The 15839-nt window shown below is 40.5% G+C and overlaps 1 protein-coding gene across 10 annotated transcripts in view; it reads left to right on the top strand.

The window, feature by feature from the left end:
• Window positions 1-4018: 4018 nt before the first annotated feature.
• The window catches only part of LOC126473382 (uncharacterized), a 42247-nt gene continuing 30426 nt past the window's right edge, over window positions 4019-15839 (top strand). Inside the window, exons 1-2 of one of the 10 annotated variants that reach the window (XR_007586453.1) lie at window positions 4868-5240; window positions 5378-5478. Coding sequence is in view for 4 of the 10 variants with exons in the window: in XM_050100417.1 (XP_049956374.1) it covers window positions 4099-4161 (63 nt within the window). In the remaining 6 variants the exon portion in view is untranslated. Of the gene's footprint in view, window positions 4162-4733; window positions 4847-4867; window positions 5292-5377; window positions 5540-15839 lie in introns of those variants that run through there. The other 9 variants (XR_007586455.1, XR_007586454.1, XM_050100417.1 and 6 more) reach the window with 9 other exon arrangements.

The following is a 15839-nucleotide window of genomic DNA, read 5'->3' as shown; positions in this document are numbered from 1 at the left end:
AGACCCCCTCTCCCCCAACTCTCTGGCATCTCCCACTAACTGCCACACACGAAATGATCTACGTGTTCCCAACAACCTACATTAAAACTAAGTATCATGAAATGAGAAACGAGTTCATTGCACCTTAGAATTTGTTTGTATGAACAATATTGTGAATGAGCTATGTTTATGGTTCCTGAAATTAAACAAAAATATTTAAAGCACTCTTGTGTGTAAATGTGTAAAGCTATGAACGAGATCTAAATGTTGAGTGGTAGTAGACAGTTGCAGCAGTGGCTGGTGGAAGTCACATATTTGTATCATGTTCAGGTGGAGCTTGAAAGGAATTTTAATTACCATATAATCAATCAATCAAGCCAACTCACACACATAAGGTGATCAATACATTGTATGAAAGCAGATCTGTAATGACCTATGCCTAACCTCCATTATCGTGGATCACAAGAGTAGCTCTAAGTTAATGTTGTTAATAATGAATTATTGGCCAATAATAATAGTAGCTGTTGCCACTGAAAACAAATCTGATAACACGTTCAGGGGTAGCAGAGAAAGATGGACAAGTTGGGTAGCCACGTATGTCATAATAGTTTTAATTCGTTCTTTGTATTTTTGTGTCTTTTGTGACATCATCAGATTTAGACATTTATGTTTATTTCAGTAATGAATACAGTGTGCAGATCTGAAATCCGAGGAAGTGACAAGCATCAAAAGATGCATTTTTGAGGTACATTACTTACAGGCTTTGTAGATTACATTTAAATGTTGTTGCAAAATTTTTACAGGCTGCAAGTCTTTATAACCAATGGGAAATTTGTGTGTGTGGTGGCGGGAGGGGGGGCGGGAGTAGGGGAAGGGTGGAGGGGCAAGGGTCAATCTTGGTTAGACAGTCTTGGCAGTCAATTTTTACAAGAGAGGTTGGCAGTAGTGAAACTGTGAAATCTTAATCAAGTAAATGGCTCTAAATTTACTTCACTTACTTGGATACTTCGTACTTTCAAAAACTAATTAAATTCTCACCTTTGTTTTGTTTTTATACTAAACTGTTGTTTTATTCAACTATTTCTGTTATAATGTCTCAAATGGGCATATGTCACTGTCTGTACACAATAGGCAGTGCAGCTTGAGTCCAGTTTTCGTCGCAGCAATGTAAGCCACTGTGGAAATCAGTCTATTGCTGTTCATCGCAAGGTATACATACCCAAGGCTAGATCATTTTTTAAATTTAAAGTTTTGACTTGACTGTGGCCTGTTTGCCATGTAATTTTACCAAGGTAACCTTTCTATGGTATGACATTTTTCATCTTTGTTAATGTTTCTGCCAAACTTATTTTTCTATGTCTTATTTTATAGTGTTTTAAAATTTCAATCTGATGGAGACATCCTACGAGGTTTCGAAACCCAGGTCAATGTATTTAAAAAATATTTGCAACAGTTGGCTGTGTAATTTCTCCATTGAAACTTACGTGTGATTGCTAAAGGACAACCATATTCAAAACTAAAAGATAATTGCTTTCACTCCACCCTCTGTTTTAGGAAATGAAAGGCAGGTTCATAGTTTTCAGATGCAGAGACTTTAGCATAATGCAGAGCAAAATGTTTGGTGACAGCAACTGGGTCAGTGAAGAGAGTGCCATTCAAGGTATTGCCAGGTACACCTTCAGGTGTCTGGTATCCATAGGGATATCTGATAATTGCCCAAACCTGTGGAGGGGACGTACATGGTCCAATGGTTGAAATGTACCATTCCCGACGTTCTTGTTTCTTATTAGGTGGTGGGCCTGGACATGGAGCCATTTAAAGGAAATGAGTTGCTCAATTGATGGGTGCCACTTACGGTGCTGGAGAGCCTGTTGTGTTCTCTCATGGCCTCTGAGATTTCTGATGACCGCCAAAATACTGTCTTCCATTGGGGCACGCCTGAAGAACAGGGGATCGCCACATCAGCTGCCATAAGAGTGGCTGTAGTTGTATTGTGGAAAGCCTCATCCATGTCTCCATGTGAGCAGGGTCAAGGGTGAGAGCAGAAACGAAAGCAGCCCAGTCAACACTGTTGAGAGCGCATCTGGGCAGGTTTCACGGGAATGACGCTAACAGAGGGACAGGAAGATAGGGAAGTAGTTACTACCAACAGGTCGTCGTAGACTCTCTCGTGGATGGATGGATGGATGGGAGAAGACAATAGCTGCAAATGGGAAGGTCAATGGCCGAGAAAGTTCTGTGCACCACATTCAAGTGTGTGAGGATACCATTATTCAACAGGCAAAGGTGAAGTTGTGCCAGTAAGTTTTCAAGGTCTTTACCATGACCAGTGATTGTGTTCCATCCCAAAAAGGATTATGGGCGTTTATTAGGAAAGGTGAAGGGGTCAGACAGGGGTGGGGGGGGGGGGGGGTGGGGGGGTTGAAAAACCAATGCAAACGATATGTTCTGATACACTTCACCATTGGGAGGGAGGTAAACTTTACAAATGGTGATATCCTGAAATGCCCTTACCCCAGCAGCCACGATCTCCAAAGGGTTATTAAGAGGCACAAGGTACCTAGCAGTAAATATACAGAACATATGTGCAAATTCTACCCAACATCCCGTCATAAGTAACTTGATTCTCATAATATCCCTGGTATCCACAAAGGACCGCCATCTGCATTGCTAGGAACCATGTCTCTTGAAGAGCAGTGCAAAAGGCAGGGGATATGGTTAAAAGATGTCGCAGCTCATCTTTTGGTGAAAAAAAAAAAAATGTTACAGTTCCACTGGAGAATAATGGTGTCGATGTACTGCAAGGCCATGAAGGGGCTATGGAGGCAAGCTATGCCCTAGGGTCACCTGTGGCCACTGGCTGAGGGGTTATGGCATTAATATACAGTAGAAACTCAATTAATGAGTACCTATCATACGCAAAATTCGCATAATGAACGCAAAACAAATTTTATAAACATGAGAGGCTTAACGAGCTATGTTCGGCATAATGAGTCACGGTGATTTATTGTAATGTCACCAGCCACTTGCACAGTGGAGGAAATGTTCAACAATACGAACACCTTTCACTGTCGGCAGCGGCACATAAACAATGACCTTACGTACTGCAGTCTGGGTTTCTGCCACTATCCTGGTGCAGCTTGTGATGACACATTCTTCTGAACTTGTATACACACAGAGGTTTTTTGTGCAAATTTTAATAACCTTGGTAGAAATGTCCTCAAAGATAAAGCCGCAAGACGACGACCATAAGAGGAAGAAAATGATCTTAGAAATGAAACGTAATATCATTGAAAAACGCGAATGTGATGTGAGCGTTGCTGATTTAGCACATACGTACATTTGATCTACATCAACTATTTGCACTATCCTCAAGAACAAGGACAAGATTAAGGAGACAGATGTTTCCAAGGGAGTGTCCAGAGTATCTAAACAATGGTTTAGTATTCTGGACAATGTCGAAATGTTGCTCCGTACGTGGATAAATGAAAAGGAATTGAAAGGCAACACTATTAACGAGATCATCATTTGATTTTCGTCAACATTGTTAAGAACCTGCCAGGACCATCAGCGGCCAATGAAGAGTTTATGACAAGCAGTACGTTGTTCGAGAAGCTTAAGAAAAGAACCACAGCGTTGTGAGGCTCAGCGAAGCAGTCAGCTCCAACACAAAAGCGGCAGGGAACTTCAGCATCAACTTCAAAATGCTCATAGTGAGGGTTTTAGATTAGATTAGATTCAGTTTTCGTTGCATAGACCCAAAAAATGAAATGTTTTTCGTGGGCGTGGAACATATAGGAAAATATAACATAAAAACATAAAACATTTGAATATAATACTACAATGGTCATTTGTCAGTAGATTGTCTAAATAGGCGAATACAGTACAGTAAACTGGAACGGCTAATATTTACAGAATTAACACGCTGTCAGAATGAAACACTTATGCACAATTAATAAATTTATCATACACAAAATATCTAATCTGCTGTCAAAACAGAAATCTAACACATATTTTTACTCAAGCTGGCTTAACAGCCTCTATAGAGTAGAAGGAGTTGCCTATCAAATAGTCTTTCAAACTCTGTTTAAACGTGCTTTATCTGAAACCAAGTTTTTAATGGTTTATGGCAATTTAATGAAAATGAGTGTTCCTGAATATTGGACCCCTTTTTGGACCAAGGTAAGTGATTTTAGGTCTTAATGTGGATTTTTCTTATTCCTAGTATTGATACTATTTATTGAGCTATTGGTTGGAAATAGAGATGTATTACTTGCAACAAATTTCATTAGGGAATAAACAGAATTGAAAAATATAACCTCCGTTCTAGTTGATTTTGCCATCTATAATATTCTCAAATTTGTTGGGTGTGAGAGTGTTAATGTACATATTATCTTTCACGATTAACGTTGCGTAAACAAATAAAATACAAATGACGCATTGACAGTTAATTAACGTTCACATACGACTAAGAACACCCCTTCAGTATTTCCCAGTTTCAGGGGTAATCACAGAAATGCTTTGTCTTAAAACGAGGAATACGTAGTTGAAACTAGTATGTAGGTCACCACTCACTACCTGGCGAAATTTTAGTGCCAGCGTAACAGCTGCAGTTTCCCAAGCAGAAAATCAAAAATCTCGTTGTGACCACCTTTCAAATTTGCGGACAAAACGTTGTTATCACTTCATATTTCACGTACTTCTGTTATTCATATACTTCTTTACGCATAGTCGCTTTTGTGTTTTCTTTATCTGTCACCTTGCCATCACAATAACGCAACAGAATCTACAGAGTACAGAGCAAAGAAGGGAATTCATAGCAGTCTGCTTGCACAATGAGACAACGTGTGGACACAAGAACGCCTAAGTATATATGCGTTCTTTTCACAAATTTTGTGCACGTCCTTTCATTTTCGTGGGTCTGCGATTGCGCACGGCGAAAGAGGCTTCGTGTGGACATACCTCTACGTCGATATCATCTCAACTGTGTGATATTTGTATGAGAACCGTTTTGAAATTTGTTGTAGTAGTGATTGGTAAACATTCATGTTATTGCTTTTGCGTCTCAATCTAGTTTCTCATCCGTCGTAATAATAATCCACAGTACTCGTGAATAGTACATCTGCAAAAAGTAAAAGTGAGAGGCAATCACAAAAGGATTCAATGTACTGTCAAAGCATTGTTCCAGTGCTTTCTGTCAAACGCTCAGGTTGAAGCAACAGCGACATTTGTGTTCATGGCGCTGCTTTGATCATCCGAAAGTAGGTTTTTTCGCAGTGAGTGGAATCAGTGGTACATTATAGTCCATGGAGGTAAGAATATTCTTACCTCCATGTTATAGTCGTAATGTTGTGTTTGGCTGAGGATTGCTCGTTCGTGTAATTAACAAATTTCGTAGTTACAGCTTAGCACATGAGGGGCGTATGGGCTATTGAAACTAAATATATGTCACTGCAGCTGAATGTCGTGACTGGGTAGAAAACTAATGCACACAAGAAGGTAAGGAATGGGAAATATACAAAGCGGCCGGTTAGTGTGGGATTCTTTGTTGTGTTCAAAGGTAGGTATTTACTAGAAAATGTTCCCTTTCGACTCTTTAACAATGTTTTATTCTCACGAATCTTTTCCACTTAGCTATAGGCCTAAGTCACTGCCGTTTTAGCGTTAACTATCCTTTCCATTGTTTGTACCAGATTTGGCTGTTGATGCATAGGACACAGATTGTCATTAAATAAATAAAAATTGTAATTTTGGATCATTAATGACCTACTTCCATATTTTCGTATTATCACTTGCGTGCAGAGTAGATGTGATGCATTTGCACTGTCTCCAGTTAAACAGTTTTTTTTGGCTTGGCAGCAAAGGAAGAAGAATGAAGGGAACATCTTATGTGCGTTTGTCAAAAAGTTGTAGTAGCATGTGCGTAAGCATAGTTCAAGTCATCGTAGATATTTACTGTATCCCTAACAAGTCGGGTCGTTGTTTCAGCTTGTTGTTCTTGCCTCGAGTCCAGGCAGTTGTGAATCACGTAAAATAATTATTTTTGACTATGAGGTACATTATCCCAGTACTTTTTCAGTCCTTCACTCTGCATTTTCTGTTATTGGGTGAAGACTATTCCATGTTAATTCCTCTTTTCGTGAAACGTTCGAAGTTTTTCTGTTTATGAATTTTTCTGTTCTCGAAAGTAATTTTCAGTTCCTTCTTATTGTCAGGAACGTAATAATTGTAAATACCTGTTCCCCATAATTGCGAACAAGCCCTGAGTAACATGCAGTGGTTGTCTGCTGCTGCCGTAATTGTATACTTTTCTCAATGTTTTCACAAAGACGTCAAGTGCACACCACATACAACAAATAAACTCGGAGATTAGATCAGAAAGAATCAGAAACACTATTCTACTGGCGGTGTATACAAAAAAATTCAGTTAATTGACTGAGGCAGTTGATGCCAGAGTTAAGTAATACGCAAATACTGGCTAGCTAACGAAACTGTCTTAAAGGTAAAAGGAAGAGTAGCTACTAAAAATAAATTATAAAATGTACTACTTTTTCTCGAGCTGTACTGACAAGCCACAGAGGATAGAAACATTGATAAATAAAATGTTTAAATCACTGAATGCAGTGTTGTGGTTATGCAAATAAAATATTGGATTCCTGTCCCATCTGGATAGGACTTCTTGTCTTTACAGTTTGTCTTTGATATAAGATCACTTATGCTTACTGGAAAACTGTATATCCATTTTAAGCCTTGTGTAACATACTAAAGATGAACAAGCAGAGTCTGATTTGAGATCCATTGCACCATGGTGGTACACTTGATTTCCTTTCTGGTACCAAATTGTTTAAGTTACCTCAGTTTGGCTTTTGTATTGCATTCTGGATAAAGACGTATTTTCGCTCTTAAATGAAGTTGTCAGATTCTAAAACTGTTCCCTGTAACCTTACAAGACTGGCGACTGCTCAAAAAATTAAATGGAAGGAAGTATATACAAAAAGTATATGGTATTTATGGTGCCCCATTTGCTTAGTTCGAGACTTATCGTAATAATAGAAAACAGGCTGCACTGCAAAAAATTTGTGGATAGACCTTGCACACCCAATAAAACAGTGTACATATAACTGAAGGGTTTGGAATTGTTTTTTTTTATTTTTTTATTTCTAATAATAAAAATACCCTTTGTATGGGAGGTAACATACCATACATTAGTCACTTGCTGGATTGACTGTTCCTTCCAAAATGGTGCCCCCTTCCCAATAATCTGGCATGCTTGAGACATAAATCAACTATAAGTTTATTTGTTGCAGTGCTCATATGTGGACTGCTGGGTTTGGTGTCAGTGCTGATACTGACTACAGGGATGTGGCTGATGGAGGAATGTGTTAACTGCAGATGATATCTGCATATGTGGGTCTTGGTATGGCGAGGCTTACGGTGTCCATGGGAAATACGGAAGCGTCCGATCCAACCCGTCTGCTTTGACTCATGACATCACAAATTTGGCGGAAACAAAAACAAACACACACACTTTCCACAAGAAGCCTAATGACACTAACGGGACAAGTGCGGGAAATGGGGTGTTTTGGCTGGGGGGCAAACTAAATATAAACAAATTTAGACGCCTTGCGTAGCTACAACGTGTAAGTGAAGACAGCCATGCATGAATACCCACCCACCTCCCCAGGGGTCGTAACCCCTGCAACCCATAGAAGATAAAGATGCTTCAGTAGCTGATTAGTGTTTTTTGTCTTTTTTTTTAAAAAAAATCTCACGGGATAGAACGAACAGATCAGAAAGATAAATATAATAAACTAAAACAGAAATTCGAGGAAACAGATAATTAAAATAAGTAATAAGTGTTTTTAAATTTAAAAAAAAAATCTCACGAGATAGAACGAACAGATCAGAAAAGTAAATAAAGTAAGATAAAACAGAACTGGAGACAGCCACACTCAAACCAAACTCCGCGCCGTCATGACGTCACACACGACAACACCCTTACGTCACGAGTCAAAGGCGACGCGTTGGATCGGACGCTTCTGTCGACCCTGTCTGTGCAGTGTCTTGTAGGGATTGTGTAAGTAGGACCCGTGCTGGCTTGACCTACTTGATAGAGACTTATGTGGCTGTGTCATTTTGCAGGATTCCAATGTTGTGGTCTGCTTGTTGTAGGGATGGTGTAAGTAGGACCCGTGCTGGCTTGACCTACTTGATAGAGACTTATGTGGCTGTCATTTTGCAGGATTCCAATGTTGTGGTCTGCTTGTTGAGACCAGTGTGCTGCAACTGGAGTGGCCCTTCCTCCCCCCACTTGCTGGTGGGATGGTAGATTATTGTATGATCATGCTGTATGCCATACCAGTAGGTCAATTCTTGGAACAAAACTGTTTCAGATTGCCAGCTCTGGTCTTCAAATGGCTCTAAGCACTATAGGACTGAACATCTGAGGTCAGCATTCCCCTAGACTTAGAACTACTTAAACCTAACTAACCTAAGGACATCACACACATCCAAGCCCAAGGCAGGAATCGAACCTGCGACTGTGGCAGCAGCGCGGTTCCGCCGGACTGAAGTGTCTAGAACCGCTTGGCCACAGCGGCTGGCTGGCTCCGGTCTATATTGATGTGGAGGGTTAAGTGGATCATGTTATCTAGTTGTCTTTGAAGCTATTGGCTGGCTGTTTCAGCAGAAATGTGCATTTCTGCAGATGGAGTACAGCTGTTCAACACTGTGAAAAGGAATCTAGCTGTCTGCAGTTGGAAGGGGATGTACAAAATTGATGTACATATGGGCAAATCGTGCTGGAGAGCCTTGAAATTGTCCAATGTTGGTGTGTACATGTTGTCCCATTTTGCACTGCTGGCACTAAATACACTAACATGCTCATGCATGGTCATCTTTTTAATCAGTGGGCTATCACACAAAAACTTAGGGTAGGAAGATGATGGTTGTGTTTGCTTCTACAGGTGATGGATTGCGATTGCTGTAGAAAGCAGCTTTGCAGAGGTTCAGCAAAACGTAGGGCCATGGGCTATGCTGAGAGATGCCAGACCATAGTGTTAAATTGATTCCTGGCACCAGGGTTTGGATGAGTTGCAGTCCTGCAGAAGGGTGACCGGTAGATCTTGTAGTTGCAGATCTGTCACAGTGGCGAGTTTTTTTTTTTTCCAAGCCACAGATGGGCAAAACATAATTGACCAAAAAGTTTTCTGCTCCTTTTATGTGGTACAAATCTGTCGTAAACTGGTTGACAAGCTGTACATGTCTGAACTGCCAGGGGAGACATTTTTTGCTGGTGTTATGGACTAATGTAAATTGTTGGAAGACGAGCTTCAGTGTGGGGTCGAATGTTTAACAGCTTCATAAATTGCAAGAAGTTATGTCGTGCAGTCCACCGCTACTGCGCTGTTTGCATTCTTTTGGAAAGAACATTTAACAGTTGCCAAATTCAGTCAATTTGTTAGTATAGTTTGTCACCTATTGCTGTTTGGCTAGCACCTACAATTATATCAGGTATGCATATTGCCCTTGGAAAGGATGTAGCACTGCACTAATTAGGATCAGCTGGAGTTCATGAAAAGCTTTTTCTTCATGAAAAGCTTTTTCCATTTCTGGGGTCCACTTGCAGGATTACCAGTATGTGGTGTCATAATGCAATACCATCTGAAAGTGGTGTTTGTGTAATCACCATTGCTGTGAGATGGCATCAACAAAAATGCCAGGAACTAAGTTAATACTATAGTCTGACATCTCTCAGCATAGCCATGGCCCTAAGTTTTGCTGAACCTCTGCAAAGCTGCTTTCTACAGCATTCACAATCCATCACCTGTTGAAGCAAACACAACCATCATCTTCCTACCCTAAGTTTTTGTGTGATACTGATTAAAAAGATGACCATGCATAAGCATGTTAGTGTATTTAGTGCCAGCAGTGCAAAGTGGGGCAACATGTACACACCAATATTGGACAATTTCAAGGCTTTCCAGCACGATTTGCCCATATATACATCAATCCCCTTCCACCAGCAGACAGCTAGATTCCTTTCTTTTCACAGTGTTGAACAGCTGTACTCCATCTGCAGAAATGCACATTTCTGTTGAAACAGCCAGCGAATAGCTTCAATGACAACTAGATAACATGATCCACTTGACCCTCCACATCAATATAGACCAGAGCCAGCCGGCTGCTGTGGCTAAGCGGTTCTAGGCACTTTTAAAAAGGGAAATGGATAGGTTGAAGTTAGATATAGTGGGAATTAGTGAAGTTCGGTGGCAGGAGGAACAAGACTTTTGGTCAGGTGAATACAGGTTTATAAATACAAAATCAAATAGGGGTAATGCAGGAGTAGGTTTAATAATGAATAAAAAAAATAGGAGTGCGGGTAAGCTACTACCAACACCATAGTGAACGCATTATTGTGGCCAAGATAGACACGAAGCCCATGCCTACTACAGTAGTACAAGTTTATATGCCAACTAGCTCTGCAGATGATGAAGAAATTGATAAAATGTATGATGAGATAAAAGAAATTATTCAGGTAGTGAAGGGAGACGAAAATTTAATTGTCATGGGTGACTGGAATTCGAGAGTAGGAAAAGGGAGAGAAGGAAACACAGTAGGTGAATATGGATTGAGGGGAAGAAACGAAAGAGGAAGCCGCCTGGTAGAATTTTGCACAGAGAATAAAATAATCATAGCTAACACTTGGTTCAAGAATCATAAAAGAAGGTTGTATACATGGAAGAATCCTGGAGATACTAGAAGGTATCAGATAGATTATATAATGGTAAGACAGAGATTTAGGAACCAGGTTTTAAATTGTAAGACATTTCCAGGGGCAGATGTGGACTCTGACAAATTAAAACTGAAGAAACTGCAAAAAGGTGGGAATTTAAGGAGATAGACTGGATAGACTGACTAAACCAGAGGTTGTACAGAGTTTCAGGGAGAGCATAAGGGAACAATGGACAGGAATGGGGGAAAGAAATACAGAAGAAGAAGAAGAACGGGTAGCTCTGAGGGATGAAGTAGTGAAGGCAGCAGAGGATGCAGTAGGTAAAAAGACGAGGGCTAGTAGAAATCCTTGGGTAACAGAAGAAATATTGAATTTAATTGATGAAAGGAGAAGATATAAAATCGCAGTAAATGAAGCAGGCAAAAGGGAATACAAACGTCTCAAAAATGAGATCGACAGCAAGTGCAAGATGGCTAAGCAGGGATGGCTAAAGGACAAATGTAAGGATGTAGAGGCTTATCTCACAAGGGGTAAGATAGATACTGCCTACAGGAAAATTAAAGATACCTTTGGAGAAAAGAGAGCCACTTGTATGAATATCAAGATCTCAGATGGAAACCCAGTTCTAAGCAAAGAAGGGAAAGCAGAAAGGTGGAAGGAGTATATAGAGGGTCTATACAAGGGCGATGTACTTGAGGGCAATATTATGGAAATGGAAGAGGTCGTAGATGAAGATGAAATGGGAGATACGATACTGCGTGAAGAGTTTGACAGAGCACTGAAAGACCTTAGTTGAAACAAGGCCCTGGGAGTAGACAACATTCCATTGGAACTACTGACGGCCTTGGGAGAGCCAGTCCTGACAAAACTCAAAGAAAGCAGGTGTTGACAGATGTGAAAATTACCGAACTATCAGTTTAATAAGTCACAGCTGCAAAATACTAACGCGAATTCTTTACAGACGAAAGGAAAAACTGGTAGAAGCCGACCTCGGCAAAGATCAGTTTGGATTCCGCAGAAATGTTGGAACATGTGAGGCAATACTGACCCTACAACTTATCTTAGAAAATAGATTAAGGAAAGGCAAACCTACATTTCTAGCATTTGTGGACTTAGAGAAAGCTTTTGACAATGTTGACTGGAATACTCTCTTTCAAATTCTAAAGGTGGCAGGGGTAAAATACAGGGAGCGAAACGCTATTTACAATTTGTACAGAATCCAGATGGCAGTTATAGTAGTCGAGGGGTATGAAAGGGAAGCAGTGGTTGGGAAGGGAGTGAGACAGGGTTGTAGCCTATCCCCAATATTATTCGATTTGTATATTGAGCAAGCAGAGAAGGAAACAAAAGAAAAATTCAGAGTAGGTATTAAAGTCCATGGAGAAAAAATAAAAACGTTGAGGTTCGCCGATGACATTGTAATTCTGTCAGAGACAGCAAAGGACATGGAAGAGCAGTTGAACGAAATGGACAGTGTCTTGAAAGGAGGATATAAGATGAACATCAACAAAAGCTAAACGAGGATAATGGAATGTAGTCAAATTAAATCGGGTGATGCTGCAGGAATTAGATTAGGAAAGGAGACGCTTAAAGTAGTAAATGAGTATTGCTATTTGGGGAGCAAAATAAGTGATTATGGTTGAAGTAGAGAGGATATAAAATGTAGACTGGCAATGGCAAGGAAAGTGTTTCTGAAGAAGCGAAATTTGTTAACATCGAGTATAGATTTAAGTGTCAGGAAGTCGTTTCTGAAAGTATTTGTATGGAGTGTAGCCATGTATGGAAGTGAAACATGGACGATAAATGGTTTGGACAAGAAGAGAATGGAAGCTTTCGAAATTTGGTGCTACAGAAGAATGCTGAATATTAGATGGGTAGATCACATAACTAATGAGGAGGTATTGAATATAATTGGGGAGAAGTGGAGTTTGTGGCACAACTTGACAAGAAGAAGGGACCGGTTGGTAGGACATGTTCTCAGGCATCAAGGGATCACAAATTTAGCATTGGAGGGCAGTGTGGAGGGTAAAAATCATAGAGGGAGACCAAGAGATGAATACACTAAGCAGATTCAGAAGGATGTAGGTTGCAGTAGGTACTGGGAGATGAAGCAGCTTGCACAGGATAGAGTAGCATGGAGAACTGCATCAAACCAGTCTCAGGACTGAAGACAACAACAACAAAACAACAAGTCTAGGGGAATGCTGACCTCAGATGTTCAGTCCCATAGTGCTTAGAGCCATTTGAAGACCAGAGCTGGCAATCTGGAATAGCTTTGTTCCAAGAATTGACCTACTGGTATGGCATACAGCATGATCATACAATAATCTACCATCCCACCAGCAAGTGGGGGGAGGAAGGAGGGGGGAGGGCAGAAAGATGGTGTTGGACCTAAAAGAGAACTCATGTGCCACTAGAAGAAATGGACACACACACACACACACACACACACACATTGTTGCTTTCTGTAGTGGAACTGTTGCAGTTAGTACAACAGCTCCCAGACCACGTAGCAATGATCAGTCACCATGGTGTACAATCTGTTCTTGTCCAAAAAGCTTAGGACAACTTTAATAAAATTTTGCTCCCCACAGATCTTCAAGTTGCCACTCCAGTTGCAGCACACTGGTCCCTTCACAGTGTCTCTACGAGCAGACCTCAACATTGGAGTCCTGCAAAATGACACAACCGCAAAAGTCTCTATCAAGCAGGTCAAGCCAGCATGGGTCCTACTTACACAATCCCTACAAGACACTGCACTGACACCATCTCACCATTCCAAGACCCACATATGCAGATATCATCTGCAGTTAACACACTCCTTCATCAGCCGCATCCCTGTAGTCAGTATCAGCACTGACACCAAACCCAGCAGTCCACATATGAGCACTGCAACAAATAAAGTTATAGTTGATTTACGTCTCAAGCATGCCAGATTATTGGGAAGGGGGCACCATTTTGGAAGGAACAGTCAATCCAGCAAGTGACTAATGTATGGTATGTTACCTTCCATACAAGGGGTATTTTTATTACTATTATTCAATTATATGTACACTGTTTTATTGGGTGTGCAAGGTCTATCCACAAATTTTTTGCAGTGCAGCCTGTTTATTAAGATAAGTCTCGAACTAAGCAAATGGGGTGCCATAAATACCATACACTTTTTGTGTATACTTCCTTCCGTCTAATTTTTTGAGCAGTCACCAGTCTTGTAAGGTTACAGGGAACAGTTTTAGAATCTGACAACTTCATTTAAGAGCGAAAGTATTGTTTGAATTGGTTTTTCAACCCCCCCCCCCCCCTCCCCTTCCTCCCTGACCCCTTCACCTTTCCATGAGAGAACACAACAGGTTCTCCAGCACCATAAGTGGCACCCATCAATTGAGCAGCTCATTTCCTATAAATGGCTCCATGTCCAGGCCCACCACCTAATAAGAAACAAGAATTTCGGGAATGGTACATTTCAACCATTGGACCATGTACGTCCCCTTCACAGGTTTGGGCAAATATCAGACATCCCTACAGATACCAGACACCTGCAGGTGTACCTGGTAATACCTTGAATGGCACTCTCTTCACTGACCCAGATGCTGTCACCAAACATTTTGCTCTGCATTATGCTAGAGTCTCTGCATCTGAAAACTATGAAGCTGCCTTTCATTTCCTAAAACAGTGGGTGGAGTTCCTATTCATGGGCCATATAGAGGAATCCTTCATAAACATCCAGAGTCCTAAACCCCTCACCTGGTTCAGATTTAGTGAAGACATCTTTGCGATCTTGACTGAGGGTGAGGACACCCTATCCACATTCCTCCTGCAACTCAGCATCTCCACTACATGATTAGCAGCAATTATCCTTTTCATAATATTGTAATATTAGAGAAAAGGGTAGTTGCTACTCACCATATAGTGGAGATGCTGAGTCTCAGAGAGGGAAAAAAAAACAAAAAACAAAAAAAAAAAAACTGTCACAAAGTAAGCTTGTGGCCAAAAAGACATTTGTAAAAGAAAACACGTACCCACGTACGTTTGCATATTCTTGTAAACAGGTTTGTGACTTGAGGCTCTGTGAGTGATACTTGCACTCTGCCAGATTTGAAATAATGTCTTTGGCTCAGAAATAGCTGTAGGGGCTGAATGTGAACTAGTGCAAAACAGTTCCCCTCTTTAAATTTATTTCCAGAACTTCTTAACTGCAGCATTAAATGAATGTGGAGTTAGTATGGTTGATTACAGTAGATGGCACTGTAGTGTATCGTTTCAAACCACAATATTTAGTTAACAAAAAAAGTTCCGGAGATTAGTAATGCAAGCAAGCAGTAACTGCACACAGTGCTTCACTACTATTCCACTAAATGAAGAACAAAGTTCCTTTTTATATCTCTTACTACTTTCATCACAGTACCTGATGAAAACCCGAGAAATTTAACGACATAAAATACTTTGTGATAACACCTAAGCCCCACATCAACTTGTGTCACAAAATTTATTACTTTTGGCTGCATAACTGTATACTGCCAAGAAACTAATTGGGTCAAGTTGTCTATCCTGTCCCCCCCCCCCCCCCCCCACCTAAATGAAGCCCTCCCTCATCTATCTCCCTGCATGAAACAACCTTTCCCATCAGTCTTGTGAGAGTCTTCCATCCTCTACGTTCACGTACTACCAAAACTACCTAGCTTGTCACTTTTACTGCATCCATTCCAGCTTCACTGTCAATAGTGACGTAACTTAAACCTGTGTACATGGCAGTAATTATATTTATTTATTGTCTTTATGCAAATACATCATACTACTTCTGTGCACTCCTGGTATCTAGTGGTTGTGTGCTCGCCAGCTGTAGTTTCTGTTCATTGTGAAATATAGCTTTAAGGGCTATGGGAAGCATACATACTGCCAACTAATGTTGTTTTGAAGGTCTTGTGAAGCAAGATTACCACCAAAGAACTTTTTTCGTGAAGCATGCTTACCACAAAATTGATATGTCTTTTCTGGACTTTGGGAAGCATGCTTACTGCCAACTTACTGGTTTTACTAATATGTATTGCCACCTCTGGGTGTGCCTCATGCTGTACTAGGCGTGTAAAAACTGCTTCAACAATCACTTTGTGCTTATTGTGATATC

This window comes from Schistocerca serialis, chromosome 1, assembly GCF_023864345.2.
Source record: "Schistocerca serialis cubense isolate TAMUIC-IGC-003099 chromosome 1, iqSchSeri2.2, whole genome shotgun sequence".
NCBI classification, from domain to species: Eukaryota; Metazoa; Arthropoda; class Insecta; order Orthoptera; family Acrididae; genus Schistocerca; species Schistocerca serialis.
Note: the sequence above shows the minus strand (reverse complement) of the source record. Positions and strands in the feature narration are given on the sequence as shown.